This window comes from Asterias amurensis, chromosome 9 (assembly GCF_032118995.1).
Source record: "Asterias amurensis chromosome 9, ASM3211899v1".
In the NCBI taxonomy this organism is placed as follows: Eukaryota; Metazoa; Echinodermata; class Asteroidea; order Forcipulatida; family Asteriidae; genus Asterias; species Asterias amurensis.
Window position 1 is genome coordinate 5,686,270 of NC_092656.1, and position 20,285 is coordinate 5,706,554.

At 39.5% G+C, this 20,285-nt stretch overlaps 2 protein-coding genes across 3 annotated transcripts in view; both read left to right on the forward strand.

Annotated features, from left to right (window-relative positions):
- Nucleotides 1-2,405: 2,405 nt before the first annotated feature.
- LOC139942010 (uncharacterized) lies at nt 2,406-6,930 on the forward strand. Its single transcript, XM_071938670.1, has one exon. The coding sequence runs from the start codon at nt 2,877-2,879 to the stop codon at nt 4,881-4,883; it is 2,007 nt and encodes a 668-aa protein (XP_071794771.1). The 5' UTR covers nt 2,406-2,876; the 3' UTR covers nt 4,884-6,930.
- Nucleotides 6,931-9,801: 2,871 nt separating this feature from the next.
- LOC139942011 (myocyte-specific enhancer factor 2C-like) overlaps nt 9,802-20,285 on the forward strand; it is a 92,060-nt gene continuing 81,576 nt past the window's right edge. For both annotated transcript variants that reach the window (XM_071938672.1, XM_071938675.1), the window contains exon 1: nt 9,802-9,888. The gene's annotated coding sequence lies outside the window, so the exon portion shown is untranslated. The remainder of the gene's footprint in view (nt 9,889-20,285) is intronic.

Here is a 20,285-nt window from a genome sequence, read left to right on the forward strand (position 1 = left end):
CGGTCTTTGTTTTGGTTTTTAAAGATGGTGCTGCATTTGTTGGTTGTAGATGATTTGATACAAAGAGCTCTAGGATTATATTTTATTTTAGAAATAGATTACACCCATGGGAGGCATTATGATGATGATCAAGGTGATTGTATCGTAAATGTATGTTCCCCAAAGTAAAAATGATACAACTCACAGATTTGATATTCGATGATTTAAACCAAAGCAATAAGAACAATGCCGTACCACCAGTGCCTGCAAAGTGCTAAGTATTATGGGACATTTGTTCGTATTTCATTACTTTTCACCGACTTATCTAAGACCGGCTTATTGCAACAGGCTTAATGACTGACTAAGCTAAGACCGTCTAAGGCAGATAGCCGGCTATAACTGACTGGTCTTAGACGGCTGACTAAGACCGTTTTATTGCAATCCGCCCATGGTGTTACCGCAAACCTCACCTACTTATATAACATGCCTACTCCCACCATAGAGTAGCAAGGACCACCATGTAAAAGCTTCAAATTGAGTATTTTTATTTGTCTTATCATTAATCATAGCAAAACCTGATCATCCTGAAGATTTTATATCCTAGATTATAGCCTACATGTAATTTGTTTACATTATTTATGTTTTTGTATCCTAGATTACAATAGCCTACAAGCCTACATGTACTTGTTTACATTTTATGTAACAACATGCAATGCCCTAGCAGTGGGTATTCCACGTTTTACATAGCGGCTTGTCAACATTCAACAGTCGAGGAAGCATGCTTTAAAGGAACACGTTGCCTTGGATCGGTCGAGTTGGTCTTAGAAAAGCGTTTGTAACCGTTTGTTATAAAATGCATATGGTTGGAAAGATGTTTTAAAAGTAGAATATAATGATCCACACAAGTGTGCCTCGAAATTGCAAGGTTTCCTTTTTACTGTGCGAACTAACACGGTCTTCCATTTATGGGAGTCAACTTTTTGACTCCCATAAATGGCTGACCGTGTTAGTTCGCGACGTAAAAGTTAAACCGTACAATTTTGAGTGATACTTGTGTGGATCATTGTATTCTACTTTTACAACATCTTTCCAACCATATGCATTTTTTACAAACGGTTTTTATAGACCAACTCGTCCGATCCAAGGCAACGTGTTCCTTCAACCTGCACGGGGTGATACGGGTCACATTCCTGCCGCGCTTCAGCGATGAATCGGGAAAATAATCCGGCAATAACCAAATATAATTTGTTTTGCACCACGCGATTCTTGTTATACAGTCATGTACATATGTACATTTTGTTGTAGTATAAAGCTGGTTTGATATGGACATTGGACATTCATGTAGGTTTGTATTTCACCTTCATATGGTTTGTGCTTTCTTGTTTTGATAATTATGACGTTCGCATAGGTTAGTACACTGAATGTTCAAATGTCCAATATCAAACCATGTAGGTTGATCGTTCAAACCAACTTTACTGTCATGTTTTATTACTGCACATGTAGTTATTATCTGTACTAATAAATATGTTCGCTGTCCTTGGGCGGCTGAAGTAATCCTATCATGTGAATACTAACAAAAAAATGTTTAAGGAAGATAGTTTTTCGGCGCGCGACTGCAGTAATCAAAGTCAGCAACATTTGAAATCCAAGGTTTTTTTTTCTTTTTAAACCGTCATCATAATTTGTCCCAAATCATATATGCATGTATATAAGAGTGGATTACAAAAAAAAAAACAGAAGTCGGCGTTATAAATCTGTCTCAAAACAAAAAGGCAGGGCTGCATTCAAATCGGTCAATCATAGGTCAATCGCCATTTTCTTTATTCGTGGTGGAAGGTTTTACAAGTCTCACATTTATATGCAAAAGCGAATTTTATTTGTTTCTCTCTCTCTCTTACTTCGTTTTCTTTTGTCAGCATTTGAAAAAAAAGGATGTCAACAAAAATCCGCTTAAAATTAAATTTTGTGAAGCAGTAATACAATCGTAGTTTTTCTTTCAAATGGCCTCGAATACAATATTGTCCACCCTTGGTATGTTTACTTGGTTCCTCGAATCGGTGTCAATTATGTCGTCAGCTTTAGTCGCCCTTCCCCTGCAGAAAGCCTCATGAAACCATGCTTGAAACCAAATTAAGTTCGCACAGTTTTTAATAAAATATTTAATGGACAGATGGACTCCTGTTGCTAAACTTATTGAAGCTTGTATAATGATGTCTCGTCTTGTACACAAACCAAGTTAGCGATTGTCAACACAAGCTTTACACGGTCCATTCACACAACCGCCCACATACCAGAGGCTTTGTATGTTGTCTATTTATTGTGTTTATTGGTTCCCCAATGCTGTAATGAATCAGCCGTGACTGAGTCACAATAAGAGCAGTATTTTTCACTCTTGTTGTTTTGTCAAAAAACGATTCCCCCCTCAGTTCATCACTCATGAAAACACCAACTTTAAAGCCCAGCCGGATACACTGTAGTGAGAAAATTTGTTTTGGTGTAAGTTGAGAATTGGATATTCGGATTGCACGCTGTGTGGAGGCTGAGAACTGAAAGTGCCCTGAGAATTTCCACAGGGTTAAATGGAAACTGTGTGTTGGTGTTGCGTGTACTTTTACGGATGGGGTTATGTTACCAACTGTGAGGCATAAACCTGTGGAATAAAAAGACCTGTCTTCACGCTGGGACGTAAAGAACAAAAACGTATTGATGTCTTGACTGAACACGCATCTTTTCACGTAGTCTTGCGAACCAGTGGCGGAAATAGATTGGTGAGTCATTGGAATCACTATTGATTGTTATAGCTTTCTAGTGTTTATCACAACTCAGTTGTGCTCTGCTCCCTTAGCGTGTGACAGATTTGACTGCTCTCTTGGAAGTTTGACAGGCTAGACAACATCATGATGAAATTATTGCCAGTTTCGGTTGTCGTCGTCGTCGCTGTCATTGTCACCAGTCAAGCTGCCACTGTCCTCGTACACCAGGATGTAACACTGACTTGCAGCATCGGCCCGACTGCCCCGAGATCGTCAGCAGTGTTTTGGTATTCAAATGGGATCCATGAATACCTCACCAGTGACTTTACCACGATCAATGAGCTTAACAACACCGCTCGATCGGTTTATAGCCGTCTGTCCGCGGTTGGTTCTGGGATTAGAGGAAAGTACAATCTTAAAATCACTGATGTAAGACCAGAGGATGAGGGGGTTTACGTTTGTGGCTATTACCAGCCGAACGGTACGTGGTTTACAGTGAAGACAGAGAAGCTAGATGTTCTCGTCCCACCTGCCCGGGAGTTCCCCGCATGTTCTGTTCAGACGACCAGTGATGCTCTCCTCGCCCCGGGGATGTTGGTGAATCTCACCTGCATCTCTTACGGTGGTAACCCACCGGCAACTTTGGAGTGGTACAGGGCAGGGGTACGTATGGAGGGTGTCACAGCACACGGCGGGTTGTGGGTTTATCTTCAGCATCGTATACTTGACAGCGACAGTGGGGTTGAGTTTACATGTCAAGCGAGCAGCCCAGCACTATCAGAGCCGAAAAGCTGCAGTATAACACCCTATCGGAGAGCTTCACAGCTGTACATTGAACACGAACACGGAGGACTTGTTGCTATGGGAGAATCGGCAACATTTACATGCGCCAACAGAGACATTCTCTTGCACGATGATGAGGTTTATTACCGATGGTACATCAATGGTGCATTGGTGGAGGAGAGAGAAACCAAAACAATGATAATAGATGATGGAAGGAGCCTTACTCTTCTCAACATCACCACTGAGTATAATAAATCAACTGTTTCTTGTGAGAGAGTTGAGGAGCTCGCTGCAAGAAGCTCAGCATCTATGTCAATTCTGGTCGTGTCTCCATCATCACTGAACCACCCACCGGTGCTTTATCAACCGGAGCAACCTGACTATTCCACAAAAGATCCACCCCTCGGCCCCACTGCAATTGGACTAACTATCGGTGCCTTCTTCTGTGGTATGTTTCTGATGCTCTTCTTGATTTTTGTCTTGTGGCTCGCTGCAAACGCTCGCCGACGCGGACGTTTCGACGTCAGTCATAAATCTAGCAATGGCCGACATTTCGTCGGGTGGCAAAAGATTGCCCCTAAAACAACCGACGTAGAGAAACTCGACCGTTGTGACATTCACCTTGAGAAATCCTCCCCGGTGCGCACCTTCAAGAAACCCATCAGTGGACAACCCGCCACCGGCATCTCTGAGTCAGTGAAAGGTGCGACCGTTCACCGAGATGACCCTTCCGGTGGTTGCAATGGCGTGGGTGTGATGACACCGCCCCCTATGACTATGAGTCAGAAAGCGAAGCTCGCTGCCTCTCACGACCCTCTCCCAACGTACAAGAAACCTTCCCCGCTGAGACTGATGAGCGAATCGGGGAGACCTTTACTCCCCTCCTCGTCGCCCCGGAGTCGTGGTTACTCCGTGGATAGGGACTACACTGCATCAATGCCGGACCTTGCCCTACGATACTTCGGCGAGCCAGTACTGTCGGCACTCGATCACGACTACGTCAATCTCCCCGCCTTAACGTCTTCGTCCCCGAAAGATGGCTCTGGCAGCTCTACTCCCTCGTACGTAAACTGTGAATTCGCGAGCACCATGTCACCACCAAAAAGTCCGAGGTTGTCACTACCAAAATCAAATCCACAAAAGAAATCTTTGTCTTATGCCGAACTTGACTTGCCGTGTGCCGGTGATAGATCTCCAACGCCCGTGTCGCCGAAGAGCCCGGCCGAACACAAGTCAAGAGCCGGTAGTGTATCCGTTGGGCGCACTAATTACGCTGAGATTGCTTACGTTTTTAAAGACAGAAGGCAGCAGAGTTTGCCATCAGTTAAGCTGGTTGGACTCAGTGAAGGGTTTGGCGTGAAAGTCTAAAAGGCCTTGTCATAAGGGCCATGTTTTTTATTTGGGCAACTTGGGGTCAACCGACTGCACTTGTGAGTGCAACAAGGAGAACTTCGGCAGCGCAAGAGGCATTCTTCTGTGGATCCCCAAGAAATTAGAAAACTTAAATGGGAATGGAGTTTCTTCTTTGAGATTGACTTGGACTATAGTTGCATGTAAATTGCCCCGTGTGACGTGGCCTTCAGCATATAACGACAAAAACTTTAGCTGCATAATTACCCGGGACACAATTTTCTAAGCATAATTGACAGTTAACCTATTATGAGTGACATCAGTTTGCTTCTTTAATTGTGGGCCTACATGTGACCTATTCTGATTTCAGTAAACAACAATGGCGGTGTTGAGAAGGGACCAATTTCATAGAGCTGCACACAAAATTATGCTTACAAGAATAAGGTTGTCAGCCAAACTACCCTGCCACAGTGTACATATTACAATTGGTATCCTGCCCATTTCTGCTCAGCAGACAATAGACCTTATCGCAAATACCGGGGCGCGCGCGTAAAGCTTGGAATTAGGTGCATTGTGGTCTAGCTGGTAGCAAAGTTTGATGCATATCTATCCCACAATGCACCTCATTCAACAGTCTGCGCTTGCGCATTGGTATTTGCGCTTGCGCATTGGTATTTGCGATAAGGTCTATATTAAACGCAATATTTCTGCTCAAGCAGCTCTATGGAATCGGGCACTGAAAAACAGCGTTTCAGGCAAAACTATTTCGAGGGAGGTTTGCCACCTTGATCATCAATTTAATATGCTTTGGAAGTTAGCATGGAACAATGGGGGAAAATATCAAATCTTCTATGCCGTGTCTATTGTGAAAGCTCGATATACTTAGACTCTTGTCTAAATTTGGTCATTTGGATAAAATCTCACGTTTAACGTTGTAAAAAATGCTCTTGTTCCTTGTTAAATAATGGCATTTAAAAAAACTTTTCTCCGAAATTTGACAAGTTCAAAAATCGTGTACCAATAATTTTGACAAACAAACTTTACAGGTTTTCACATTGTCACAGGTATGCAGAGTACTTTCAATAGATCTTGTGATTGTGCGTTCAATTCGCTTGACTGAAGTCAAGGCTGAGTGACAATAATTGGTAATTCCTATACATTGTAGCCACTTTCAATAGAGCATTATTTTTATAGTTTTGTCAGAATTCAAAATTTCCTTGAACTTAACGAGGTCGTCCAAACCGCGGTTTTATAGTTTACCGAGGCATTTGAAGGTATATAGGAATGTGAAATATGATAATGGGTGAAAATTGTTGAAAAGAAACTTTAGTAAGCCTCTGTCGGCTTTTTATAAAAGGATGGTAGGCCTTCAAAAGCCCTACCTGAGTATGTTGCTTGACGTGAGCCATAAAAACAAGCATTTTTATAGGACTATGTTAACTTGCTTCATGAAATGCCATTAGTATATATATATATTGTGTATTTGCTGATTTATAATAATATCTGATTTGACAGCCACATTTTGGCATATAGAGGGCAAAATCTTTATGGCCGCGCCTATCACCACATAGACCTTTTCGCAAATACTGGGGCGCGCGCGTAAAGCTTGGAATTAGGTGCATTGTGGTCTAGCTGATTACAAATTTGATTCATATATATCCCACAATGCACCTCATTCAACAGTCTGCGCTTGCGCATTGGTATTTGCGATAAGGTCTATGTGAGGTCTTTTAGTCTAAAGTCTAAAACCTTTGAAGCAAAAACTTGTAGGAACATTACTGTAATGAGTCACATGATCTTCATAGATATTGCGCAGTCTATAGACTCATCAACGTTTTATCTCTTGTTTAGGTCCATGAAATTCTTTTGTGTCCATCATACTCTTCATCAATATTTAATAATCCGGGTGTAATGATGTATATTATTGTAAAAAGAGTTCGGTAACGTGTTGTGTGAGAAGTTGTAAATAATATTGTAAATAATTGACTACACTGTAACGATGTTGTTTTTGTATTTAAATACCAACATTGTAAAAGAAAATTCGCTTGATTTTTGTATGAGAAGTTGTAAATAATGTAAATAAATTTTCTATACTGCAACATCATTGTTTTGTATTTACCATGGTTTTGTATAATGAGAAGGTTACATCGAAAAACGTATTACTCTCTTAATGTAGTAGCCATGGTGGACAACTGTTTTCAGAGTGAAAGACGGTACTTTTTAACTCGATTAAGAGTGAAGTTCGTTCCAATTTCTCTCAAAAAGACAGTGATACAAAATAGACCTACACTGACTTTCACTCTCAAAAAAGGAAACTGACACCACTCGGACACTGGAGAGTGACAATTTCACTCTCCATTGGTTTTCAATGTTGTTGATGTTTGTGACGGTGGTGTTGATTTTCCTTCCTCCTCCCCAGCAGCATGTCTGTCAGGTCCTAACTGGCGTTATAAATTTGCCCCGTTTTACGTTATAACCGTTTCCGTGGTCAAGGGATGTTGTGACTGCAATCACACGGTCGTGGGTTCGAATCCGGCCAAAAGGTAACTGCTGATTTCACACTGGATTACAAGTCAAAAATGGTTAAGTGATTTGCACTATAATTCAAAATCATAGACGCTAAACCGATGTTTCCCTGAGAGAGATTGGGTCAGCAGCTTTACTTTGCCCTACATTCCCCTGTTGAGGAAATTACTGAACACACTTACAACAAATGCACTACAAAACAGATCTTCGGGGTGGGGGTGGGGGTGGGGGGTGGGGGCTGGGGGGTAACCCTTCAGTTAGCAATAAAGGAGGTGGGTCCATTTTATACCCTTTCGGAACAAAGGCTTGGGCTCTTGTAGCTCCGTAAATTATTTTGAAAAGGTGTGTATTTTCTTCGATCAGGGCTTCTAAACTGGCGGATGATGAGTTCGAAGCCCAACCCATGGTTTCAGCTGTTAAAGACACTGGGCACTATTGGTAATTGTCAAAGACCAGTCTTCTCACTTAGTGTATCTAAACATATACATAAAATAACACACTTGTGAAAATTTGAGCTCAATCGGTTGTCGAAGTTGCAAGATAATAATGAAAGAAAAACACCCTTGTCACACGAATTGTTGTGTGCTTTTAGATGCTTGATTTCGAGACCTCAAATTCTAAATCTGAGGTCTCGAAACCAAAATCGTGGAAAAATACATCTTTCTCAAAAACTACGTTATTTCAGAAAGAGCCGCTTCTCACAATGTTTTACATTATCAACCTCTCCCCATTACTCGTTACCAAGTAAGGTTTCATGCTTATAACTATTTTGAGTAATTACCAATAGTGTCCACTGCCTTTAAGAAACCAGTTTGTACATTTTTTGAACCACAGAGGGCGGTCGGCAGCTTTTGTTATTCTGTTGAAGCCGGCCGCCAGAGCCGATATCGTCGGGGCGATGCAAAGCATCCTTGTATCAAGAGCGACCTCTGTTGGTACATCAATTATTTTATTGTTATCCACAGGTCCGCTGGGTCGGGCTGCCGTGCGGGCACACATTCGTGGATCATTTCCCGTAACCCTTGTATTGCACACGGTCACTTCTTCCTGTGTTTACGAAAAATCCGATTATAAAAAATGCAAAAATACTGCTTTTTTGTAAGTCCATTGCAAAAGAACATAGTTATTATTTGCATTTTAATATAATAATAATGGGGCTCGATCGCAACATTATTTATTCGGCAGGTTCAAGTCCCGCTCAGGGTCTATTTTTTTTGGGTTCAACCCCGGATTATTTAAAATAATTCCCGCGTGGTTAATCCTTGATAGTTTTGGGGGTTACAAAGTCGCGGACCGGCTCCTTACGTTGATCCCTCGGCTGCCTCTTCTTTGCATCTTAAACTGGGCATGGAGGTAGACCGTAATTACACGACAGTGATAGTTACAGATTGAATGGCAGACTAGCCCCGCCCCCCTGAACATTGAGGAAATAGGGACCAACAGCCAACACAATAAATAGTTCAGTTGATAGAGCACTTTAATCAATAGGTCGTTGGTTCAAGTCCTGCTCATAATATTAATAGGTATCTTTGTTCACCACCCACATATTTTTTTAGCCGCTATTCTTAGAAATAGCAAACAAATTTGACAAAGACAAGCTAAAAATACTTTACTTTACCTGGATTTATAATTGGCTTCGTTGGAAAGGATTAACGGATTAGTCAAAACATTTGGTTTTCTTCTCAAAAAAATAAATTAATTTCTAAGTATTTAGACCTTACGGTCGCTCTCAGCCATGTCCGTGTGTTGGACATGCTGCACCGCGATCTTTTACATAACAGTTTCTGCAAGGCGGGTCCTCCCAAATATGGTGCGAGCTACGTCATCTCCGTAGCTATGACGTCAATCGGTTGCTAACTGCCCAGATGCCGTGGAGGCCCACCCCCTAAATTGCAGTGTTCCTGGATTTTCTCCCTCATTTTTTTTTACTGACGACGGCTAACTTAACTGAGCAAGAACTTTAAGGATATCGAGTATTGCTGTGAATCAGAAATATCAGGTAAGGAAAGGTAAGTTGAAAGTAAAGTTTGATGAAAAGTATTTCTCATGCATCATGCTACTGATTTGTAATGCAATCACAAATGGGAATCTACCCCTTTCTCAAAATAACATCGTGATCTGTTCATTAGCATAATTGAGTGAAAATTAGTCCGCGGGTGAACGACATAAACAAACTAATCCCTTGTTATGTTGAAAGATTATTTCTTTGAACAATCACCTACAAACAAAATCGTATCGTTCAGAGAAACAAATCATAAACTTAGAGAAGCTTTTATACCTTAAAAGGGACAATTTCTTTCATAAAGATTTATTTCGAGGTTTGTTTTTAATTTGTGGCGAATTGATATGTTGCGTCATCGGTAATGTGATGAGGCGCCATGATATGGGCATTCCAAAACAAGATTGCAATATTTTGGAGTCTGGCGTTTGTGTGCAGGCGGTGTTTTCTCGTTCATCTAAAAATAGGTTCACGGAGTTTCAACGTTTATATTACTGGGTAAGTAAAAATAGCAACAGATTGTGCGGTACACGCTGGTCGGTGTTTATGGTCGGTGGTATGGGACTTGGGTATATTTTGGGGGCTAAACTGTCTTCGAAGTGTTGGCCTAAACAGATTTTTGGATACGTGTTCAGTGCTTGTACTCATAAATCAAGAACACACAATTCGCGATGATCGTAACGAACGGTAAAAGTTCATGCATTGCAGACGGTAAACTGGGGGAACAGGCAGCATTTGGATTCTTGACATTGTATTTTGTATGATCTATGTTATTACCATGTGCAGTATTTATGTTAATTTCTGCCCATTTGTATTGTTTTCAATGTGTGCAAAAACTACAGTGTAGTTCATTCTATTTTCATGTAGGATTGCCTACTGTCATGTGTGTGTGTATGTGCGAATGCATGTGGGGCAGACACTGACAGTGTCTGTACTGCGTTGCATTATTGTGCATGTTGTACCCTGTGTTGTGCTCTTTACTGTTTTTCAAAATGCAATGTCGGGTAAAGGAAGCATGTACTTCCTCCATATTTCCAAATGAAAGGTCGTGGGTGGGTTGTCGCAGTTGACAATGGCTCAATAACAAGCAAGGATGGGGGTATTACCCAAATAATTTGAATCAGGAAGAGTGCTTTTTTACTTTATTAATATTAGTTTAATGATTCATTGGATAACTTTCCGTATGGCGCCACCACTTTTTCACTCATTTTTACAAAAAGGGATATATCAGTCAGGTAAATTAGATACTATATTATTTTATTTCGAATGAAAAAGTGGTGGCGCCATACGGAAACTTTTCCGATTCATTCAACAATGTCAACACTCACAGTTGCAATTTAAATTTTAAGTAGGCCTATAGTGATACAAACCATAAATCTTAAAATTGATTGTTGAGTAAATTAATAACACTAGTGGTGTAGTCGTCGTACTTACTTTGGTCATAAATAATGAATGCAAAAATGATGGTTGTGTTCAGCATCCTTCTTGTCCTTCGGCAGCTTTTTCCACTAACCATTTATCACCATAGTCTTAAATATAGCTCACAAACAATTTAGAAGTTGTAATAAACAGATCCTATTCATCTCAATTCATTTCAATTCATCTCAATTCATATTTTTATTTATATATTTTTTAGGCCATGATGCCGTCCCTTCACCAATTCCTCCATCCTAATTTTGTTGTCAAGACAACTTTCAAAGCTTATCGAAGAAACTCCAGATCACTTGCAAATTTTACAATTCATGTAAAACTGTTGTGTTGAGAACACGACCAATCACATGCAGACTCAACCCGGTTCATACTTCCTGCAAATGCAAAGGCGATATGAATTTTGACATAACATATCCGCAATGAATAATTCGCAAAAGTTGAGTAAAAACTGTGTTCAGCTCCTGCTAATCATTTGACATTAAATTTGTTATGCATTCGCAGGAAGTATGAACTTGGCTTTAGAGCTAAAACTAGCTAGTACTGCTCAATACGCGCTGCAATTTTTGTCTGCTTGGATTTTCCTTTTCTTTCTGTTAGGTAGTCTGAAAAGGACAGAAGTTTTTCATGGGCGCTTCATGACTTGTGACTGCTTGATGAATTGATGGTGTGTTGTATTTAAAACTGATTGAACAGGGAGAAAAAAAGAGGGAACAACTCAACCCAGACTTGAATAAAATTAAAATGGTAGGCGTTAAAGCCATTATACACTTTCGGAACAGAAAAAGAAAAAAAAGGCCACAGATTTACAAATAACTCACAGGGTTTACAAAAGGTAATGGTGAAAGACTTCTCTTGAAATATTATTCCATGAAATGCTTTACTTTTTGAGAAAACATTAAAACAATTATCAATTCTCTATATCGAGAATTACGGATTTATTTTAAACACATGTCATGACACGGCGAAACGTGCGGCAACACAAGTAGGTTTTCCCGTTATTTTCTCCCGACTCCGATGGCCGATTGAGCCTAAATTTTCACAGGTTTGTTATTTTATAAATAAGTTGTGATACACGAAGTGTGGGCCATTGGACAATACTGTTTACCGAAAGTGTCCGTGGTAATTGTCAAAGACTTCACAGTTGGTGTTCTTCTACCGTATGCATAAAATAACAAATGTGAAAATTTGAGCTCAACCGGTTGTCGAAGTTGCTAGGAAAGTAAAAAACACCATTGTCGCATCATGGTCACACGAAGTTGTGTGTTTCAGATGCTTGATTTTGAGACCTCAAATTCTAAATCCGAGGTCTCGAAATCAAATTCGTGGAAAATAACTCTTTCTCAAAAACTACATCACTTCAGAGGGAGGTATTTTTCATAATGTTTTATACCATCAACCTCTCCCCACTACTCGTAATCAAGAAAGTTTTATTTTTTATTTTGAGTGATTACGAATAGTGTCCACTGCCTTTAAACCAGAACTTCATTTTATTTGTAAAAAAAAAGATTTGAAAGAACCAAACTGAAATGTAGTGTAAATTACATTAAAGCCATTGGACCCTTTCAGTAAACAGTGTTGTCCAAGGCCCACACTTCGTGTACCACAACTTCTATATCAAATAACAAACCTGTGAAAATTTAGGCTCAATCGGTCATCGGAGTCGGGAGAAAACAACGGAAAAACCCACACTTGTTTCCGCGCGTTTCTCCATGTCATGACATGTGTTTAAAATAAATCCGTAATTCTCGTTAACGAGAATTTATATTGTTTTGGTGTTTTCTTAAAAAGTAAAGCATTTCATGGAATAATATTTCAAGAGAAGTCTTTCACCATTGCCTTCTGTAAACCCTGTAAGTTACTTGTAAATCTGTGAACTATTATTTTTTTTTTCTGAACCGAAAGGGTCCAATGGCTTTAAGAGATTAAAAGCAGCACAGTTTCTGATTCCCCATATTTAATGAAAGAGGATGTTGTTACTGTGTTACGGTATTGTGTTGCTTGGTAGCTCAATTTAGAAGCATATACATATTAAAAGTGATGTTAGTTCGGGAAGAGGAAATAATTGAATGAAATTACAAAAATTACGTCATATCCACGGTAACCTTAAATTATTTTTCAAGCAGTAGGGGCCTTTGGAATTTGTATTTTCTTCGCCAAACTGTAATGAAAAGTTATGACATTTTGTTGTTGTTGGATTGTTCAGTATGTAAAGATACTTAAAATAGATTTTAAATAATTTTCTTGGGGTTTGCCCCAAAAAATTCAGCTCAAACCTTTGCTGCATTGGTCTGGGACACTACATTGCAAGGAGTTGAATCGTTAGGTTTCCAAATAGGAAGACAAGATATGCTGATAAAAAAAGTCAATTAGGCCTACATCTTACTATTTTCATATTTGGACTTCAAAATCTGAAGAACTTTCCAATGAAATTTTGCTTAGTATTGTGGTTTAGAGCACGTTTGATTTTGATGTATAGTTGCGGTCATGTGGTTCAGTTAATAAACCTTTTTTCATTACAAAGAGTGGAAATTGAGTTGTCCTCAGCTTTTTTTTTTCTTCAAATATTCATCTAAAACAGTATGAAATGAAGGTTCTTGTTACTAAGGCCTACATAATAAAAAGTCCTTCTTCCCAGGTCAAATTCCAGGAATATTGAAACACATCCCCTCATAACCATTTGTTTGGTCATGGTAATGTTCGTAAAGTAGGGTTCTTACACAGTAAAGTACATTGTGCATCAAACATGCTTTTCAAAGATTGAGCTTGGGTCTGGTTTTATTATAATCTGTTGCAGATTTTTCTGAAAGAGAGGGACACCTTTGGTAATTACTAAAAAAAACTTAGGCATAAAAACTTACATGCACTTGGTAAGAAGCACTGCAACTGTTGATAAATGTATTTACATGTTGAGAAGCGATTCCCTTCGCATGAATGTGGTTTAAGAGAGAGGGATTCCACCATTTTAAAACATTTCAATCTTAGAAATGTTTCTTTATGAATTGTGTATGCCATTTACAGATTATTTTTATTTTTCCTGATTCAGGACTCTGTGATTTGTTTATAGTGTGGAATTTAACTTATTGGTTTTACATAACATGCAATGATGTAGAAACTACCTTTTTGTACGTATAACAAAATGTTGTATAATATATAATTAGTCAATAGTCAGCAATAATTGGTCTAGTAAAAAAGTTGCGTTGTCATTGGAATAACTACAATTTTTTTGTAACCATACACACAGTGAAGACATACAGGGATACTTAATTATTCATCAGAGACTGACTGTGTATTGTAAAGAATGACTCTTGTTTTATACCCCATCTTAGCAGTAAAGAGCAGCAGGCGTTTATTCAACCTCCCCCCTTCACATGATGACGATGACGGTGCGTTAGTGGCAACAGGCCAAGAATTAGTGGTGTCATTACCGGGTAAAGGTGCTCGTCTGTTGAGCTTCCTGCCTCCAGTTTACAGCACCTGCTGGCATTTTTAAGTTGCGCTGAGCTGAGATTCCACCTGCCGAACAGTTTCACTACTTCATGGCTTTCCCACACCTTTCACCGTACCCAATTTATTACAATAAAGTAATCATCTTTGAATCATGCAGACAGAATGAAACATTCTGATTTGCCCCCTCCTCTTGTTCCACAGAATTCATACATCTTTTGTGTCACCTGTACATTTTTAGGCCTGATACTTATTATGTCTGAAGTTCCTAAAAAATTTGGGACTATGTTGCTTTTTCTCTTTGAAACTCTGTACAAGGTCCTTCCACTATGCTCAAAGACCAACCCCTGCTGATTGTGGTCAGTGGTCTGCACTGCTGACAAATTTATTTCTAGTCTACACCGTACACAAAATGACTATACAAAAGCTACACTACAAAAATGTAAATATTTTATATTTTTTTTGGTGTGTACAAAATTACACACCCACACTGTACACCCACACTGTACATACCCATTAGGATATGTTACATGTTATATAAAAGAAAAATTGATTGAAATTGTACGTAACACAGCGTCAAGCTGTCAGCAATAAAGGGGTTATTCATAGTTGATCATCCCTAGATTTTGATTTGATCACTAATAACTTCCTTCCCAAGTATCAATCACTAATTAGAACTACTGATACTCCCCACAACTTGATGCACTGTTGCAGTTGACTTGCTCACAGGCTTGTACCTCACTGCTCTCAGCTTGCGTACATTAGTTGCGTCCATCAGTGCCACTGTGCGTGCAGACTTGGCCAGCGTTATAGAAAACAGTTTTGGCACAAAACCAAGAATTTAAATGTGTTAGACGGATAGCGAACTTGATCTTTGTAGACCCGTTCTTAAAGGACATAAATCACATTGGTGAGGTTGCGTCGAAAATGACGACCTTTTATGTAGTCATGAATATCTACCCCCCCCCCACCCCGAAAGCTTATACGGCACCCGTGCCCGAATGACTCCCATAGCAACCGGCCTCTTGACACTTAAACCAAAAAATAACATTTATGCTCTTAACAACAAATCAAAGCTTTTCAAAACTTCACTCTACACTTCTTCTTGTACGAAAAAACGTAAATGTTTTGTGCATTAGTGAGAGTTTCAGACGGCACATAATTTGAGAGTTGTACAGTTCCTAAGTCTTTTTAGAAAAAGGTTATAACAAACAGACGGAGCACCACCAGACTTTCTCAGCTTGTCAACTTTTTCAGTTATAATTGTGCAGCCCTGATACTTCGGCTTTTAAGGGGCACGGCAGTTTTGCCTTGACTTTTTGTAAAAATTTGGGGCACCAAGGCAATTTTCAAAAATTTGGAAGGGCATCACGGCAATCATAAAAAGTTGCGATGGGCACGACGGCAGTTTGAAAAAAAAAACTCTGAGTAAGAGTTGCCTGTAAAAAATAGTTCTTCAAATTTTTCCATTTTCTAACTGTTACCCAATGAAAAAAGAAAGCATTCATCTAACTCAACCAAATAAAGAACAACTACTTACAATACACAATAAATAATTTTGGTTCATACGTAATCCTACTACTGGTCATGCACGTTGTGTAGTTTTTCGTAGAGACTCTAAAATTCCCACGTAACTGCTCCATTTTGACACGATGTTGACAGAATAAATGCATGCGGTGCGCTACGACTATGCTATACATGATGGTACATCACATGTACCAAGCATGGGGGAAACCACTATCCCAGCATGCACAGCACGTCGAGTCTTTGTCTCAAGGCGCTTAGCGTTGGTGTGCGTAATTTTACCACTAGAGGGCGTTTAATCTCACGCTATCTCTTTGTTCGGAAACGCCCTCTAGCGTTCGATGTTGCGAGTATTTTTTTGTCGCACGCAAAGAACAACAACTAACCGGCCTGAAATCTGCTGCTGTGCCTTACGTGCGTGAAATTGGGGCCTATTTCGCTGCGTGAAATTTACACAGACATCGGGACTTTTTAGCTTATTTTCGAACTTTGACAACGTTGAATATAATTTGTTTTTCAGAGGAAGGGCACGGCGGCAATGATGAGAAAAGGGCACGGCAATCATTGCCGTGAAAAATTGGGTTTTTGAAGGGCATTGCGGCAATCGGTAGGGGCAACGACGGCAATTGCCGTCGTTGCCGTCGTGAAGTATCAGGGCTGATTGTGTCTCAAAGTGGTTTTCTATTGAGATTTAGAATGGTTGTAATAACTTTTGACAAGTGCCAATTTACAAAACTGTTGATTTTACCAACAAAATAGTTAGTGTAACAAACTTCTGTCAACACTGTGTACGGTCACTCAACACTGTGTACGGTTGACTCTCTCACTGTAAAGTGGGTTAACTTTTGCAGATTACGACAGCCTCGATGTCAACTATCCGTTTTATATTAAGATGCAGTCGTTTGACCTTTGTATTTTAGGTGTTGCCTGTATCCTGGCTAATGTAAAAATAGCTTCCAGGGACCCCTTTTAATAGCAAGGGGGGGCAGGTTTGACAAAAATCTTGTCTTAAGGTCTTGTTTACTACACCTGCTGTGCAAACGTTGCCTTTAATGTGAACTGACAGGAGGTTTGTCACTTCCTACCTACTACATCTTTGTAGAAAAGCCCTAAGTATTAAGGGCACTAACATGCTCCGTTCACACTCTTGATACAAAGAAGATAACAAGAAGTTGCTTTCTACCACACCACATCCAGCTGTCATCAGCTTCAGAAACATGTAGCGCAGTCTTCGGGGGATGAATTCTCCCAACTTGTTTGCATTGATTGGACTGCAAGCATCTTAGAATATTAGTTGTTTATCAATGAAGGGCATCAGCTTCAACAGGGGGTTGGGACGTGACGTGAGTCCAACGAAAAACAAGATTTGGAGGATGGGAAGCCAGGATGCATGTGCGAACTCGAATGCCTGTGCCAAGTTGAAGGCCTGGTAATTTTGGATTCTGAACACTCATATCCTTAGTGCGCAGTTAGTGAACTTAACCCTCCGCTAATAGATTTTAAGGGCTGATTAATGAAGGTCAAAGCAATATGCCTTTTTTTTTGGCCTTGGTGCATCTTTAAAATGTTTCCAAAATATTATGGTTTCTAGTGAAAGTGTCAATTTCTTAGAAGGTATGAGACTCCAGTGCTGAGGGTGACTTTGGTAGGAATAGCTTTGCCGCCTTAGTACTTACTAGACCAGTTACATGTAACTTGACTCTGTACAAGAGGCCTACTTGTTTCTTTGGATGTTCAGAGTGAGTGCTGTTAGACTGTATTATGTTCATACTTACCACACTTATAATTATGTTATATGTATGTTGACACTATTTGGTTTTCTTTTCAACTAACTGAACTCCCAACATCCATTTGTTGGACTCCTTCAATTAAAACACCAGACTTCAACATGTTGTTGACTGAACTTACGTTCCAAGAGATTTTTAACAGAACCTTTATACCAGATTGTCGGTTGAAATGCAGTCAAGCTAGAACAAGTTATCAGTGTTGCCTTAAAAAAATGTTTGTTTGTTGAATGGAACCTCCTGGTTTAGATGCAATAAAGCTGGAAAAAGTTATCAACTTTGCCTTAAAATATTTCTTTGTTAAAAGGAACCTCTTGATACTTGGTTGAATATTCAGGTCACAAACTTAAAGTTTGTCTGTAGATTGACTGCTTGAAAAGAGATTCATGTTTTAATTTTTTTTTAATGTTTTACTATTGTGGCATATACATGTATGTTGATCCTACACCAGTGTGCCAACTATTCAAGTTTGTAGATGTACACATTTGAAATGTTGGTTAAACAAAACTCTTGTTTGTTTGCTTTATTTTTTAGTAATTAGCTTCAGGAATCTTTGATTTTAAAAGAAATGGGAAGGAGAGGAACTTGCAATTGGTTTTTCCACTGAATGACGCCCATGATATTAGTTGATTTTAAACATTTAGGCACAGGCGCCATAGATGCTCCATCAGACTAACCATATGTCTGATCACCTGCCACTATAACATTTGTGTTTACCATCATTCACCCGTCATGCCATGCACAAACCATGGGGCCGTATCTTGTTGTAATGTTTCCACCCAGGTGAAACTGAATGCGCAACCAAAGCCATGACATCATCAGCTGCTCTATGATGTAACTTGCTGATGTTAGTGTGGAACCCTGACGCTGCTTTTGTACTCGCACAAATTTACCCAGATCTGTCTTGTGAAGTTGTCTATGAAAGAAATACAATAATGTAATGTTTTGAGGTATTAATACTCTCTGACTATCTCTCTGTGGTGTGCTTTATATGGTGCTGACTCTTGGTTTGTTTTACATTATGTCCTCAACTTACCCAGATTACAGTATGTTTTAATTATGGTACATTGTATCTGGTTTGTGTAACACCATGTGTGTGTCTACTTGCCAGATAGATTTTGTGAGAACTGTCTTGCTATATACTCTACTAGCGCAGAGTAGATTTAGTGATATTTTAAATCTACACCTGGGTGGTAGAATATAGAGCAAGACAGTTCTCTAAAAACCAAAATTTATCTGGCAAGTAGACATGTACATTGTGTTACTGCAAACCAAATATAAATTGATACCTCACCATGCAATGCCTCAAATCCCATATTGTATGTACATCAAATGCAAGGTGCTATTTGAAGGATGTTGGACCGATGTTGCAACGTCATTGCAATTTCTTTTAACATGCAGTTCAAGCACCATAGTCTAGTCTGACCCTTTACCTTCCATGCTGTGATGTGTGTAAAACAGGTGTCATTACCCAATTAAAAAAGGTGACTTTATTGGAGGTGCACAGAACATTTTTGCCAGTGAAGGTGTTTGGTCATTATGGTCTTTGTGCTGATTTTCGTGGATGGTTGAATGTCAAGTCAATGGCCCAGTCTTGTATGAAAGTCTCAAGTGTGAGAGAATTCTGGTGTGGGTAGTCTGAGACTGTTTAAACTGAAGGTGCTTCTCGCTAAGGACGGCATGTTGACATCTTTATCGAAAGAGCTGTATTGGCCTAAAGGCACACTTAAATGTCCAGAGATATACGCAATTACTGTCGGTTCTGCTTTTTACCATTAATTTTTAGACTTGAGATTTAATGATCTGATTTTCAGGGCTGCCCCAAATCACTAAATCCCATCTGTTCCTACACATTATCAAAATGGATGATTTTATTCAAACTGTGACACCATATACAATGATTAAGCCCAACCTGTTATCTAGCTTTTGAGGGTTGGGATTTGGGAGGCTCATGAATTCTCTTGCAGTTGTTCTAAGGGCAAGGCAATGTTTCCATGGTAAATAGCACCTAAATGAGATAATTTGTATTTGTAATTTGATCATTTCAAAGGGCATCAAGGCAATGACTAGGGGCATGGAGACATTGGACATTGCCTGAGCCGTGAAGTAATTAGTATGTGTATCAGACGGTCAGACCTGCTTTTGATTATTTGAACCCCTTGGTAATGAAAGTTTTTATTTAAGTCGAAACAAACATTAGGGTTATAGGCCTACTTGATAAATGATGTATTGCCAATGATTGGGAAAAATCATATGTTTTGGGGTGTCATAGTTACATTTGTCATGGATATCCACAGTGTGATAATTTTTTGAATAATTGATAAGTTTACAGTGCGCCCAATCATTCGCTCACCTTATTGTACATGCCATTTATGGCTTAAGTCGGCTACTCTCTCCTAAACCATACATGTTTGATAACAAAAAACTAACCAGGGGGCCCTTCTAGGTGTCTGAGGTGGCTCATGGGGCACAAAGCAAAAGCAGGGACTACTTTACCCTTTGACCCTGATAAGAATGCTAGGATTTATAAGGAATCTGTTGACGTCAAGAAAATATTCTGTTTTACCAGGTAAAAGCTTGTTAAAGGAACACGTTGCCTGGGATCGGACGAGTTGGTCTATAAAAAAGCGTTTGTAACCGTTTGTTATAAAATGCATATGCTTGGAAAGATGTTTTAAAAGTAGAATACAATGATCCACACAAGTTTGCCTC

What these genes read in the sequence shown, in the direction of transcription:
- LOC139942010 (XM_071938670.1), top strand. Translation starts at nt 2,877, where the DNA reads ATGATGAAATTATTGCCAGTTTCGGTTGTCGTCGTCGTCGCTGTCATT.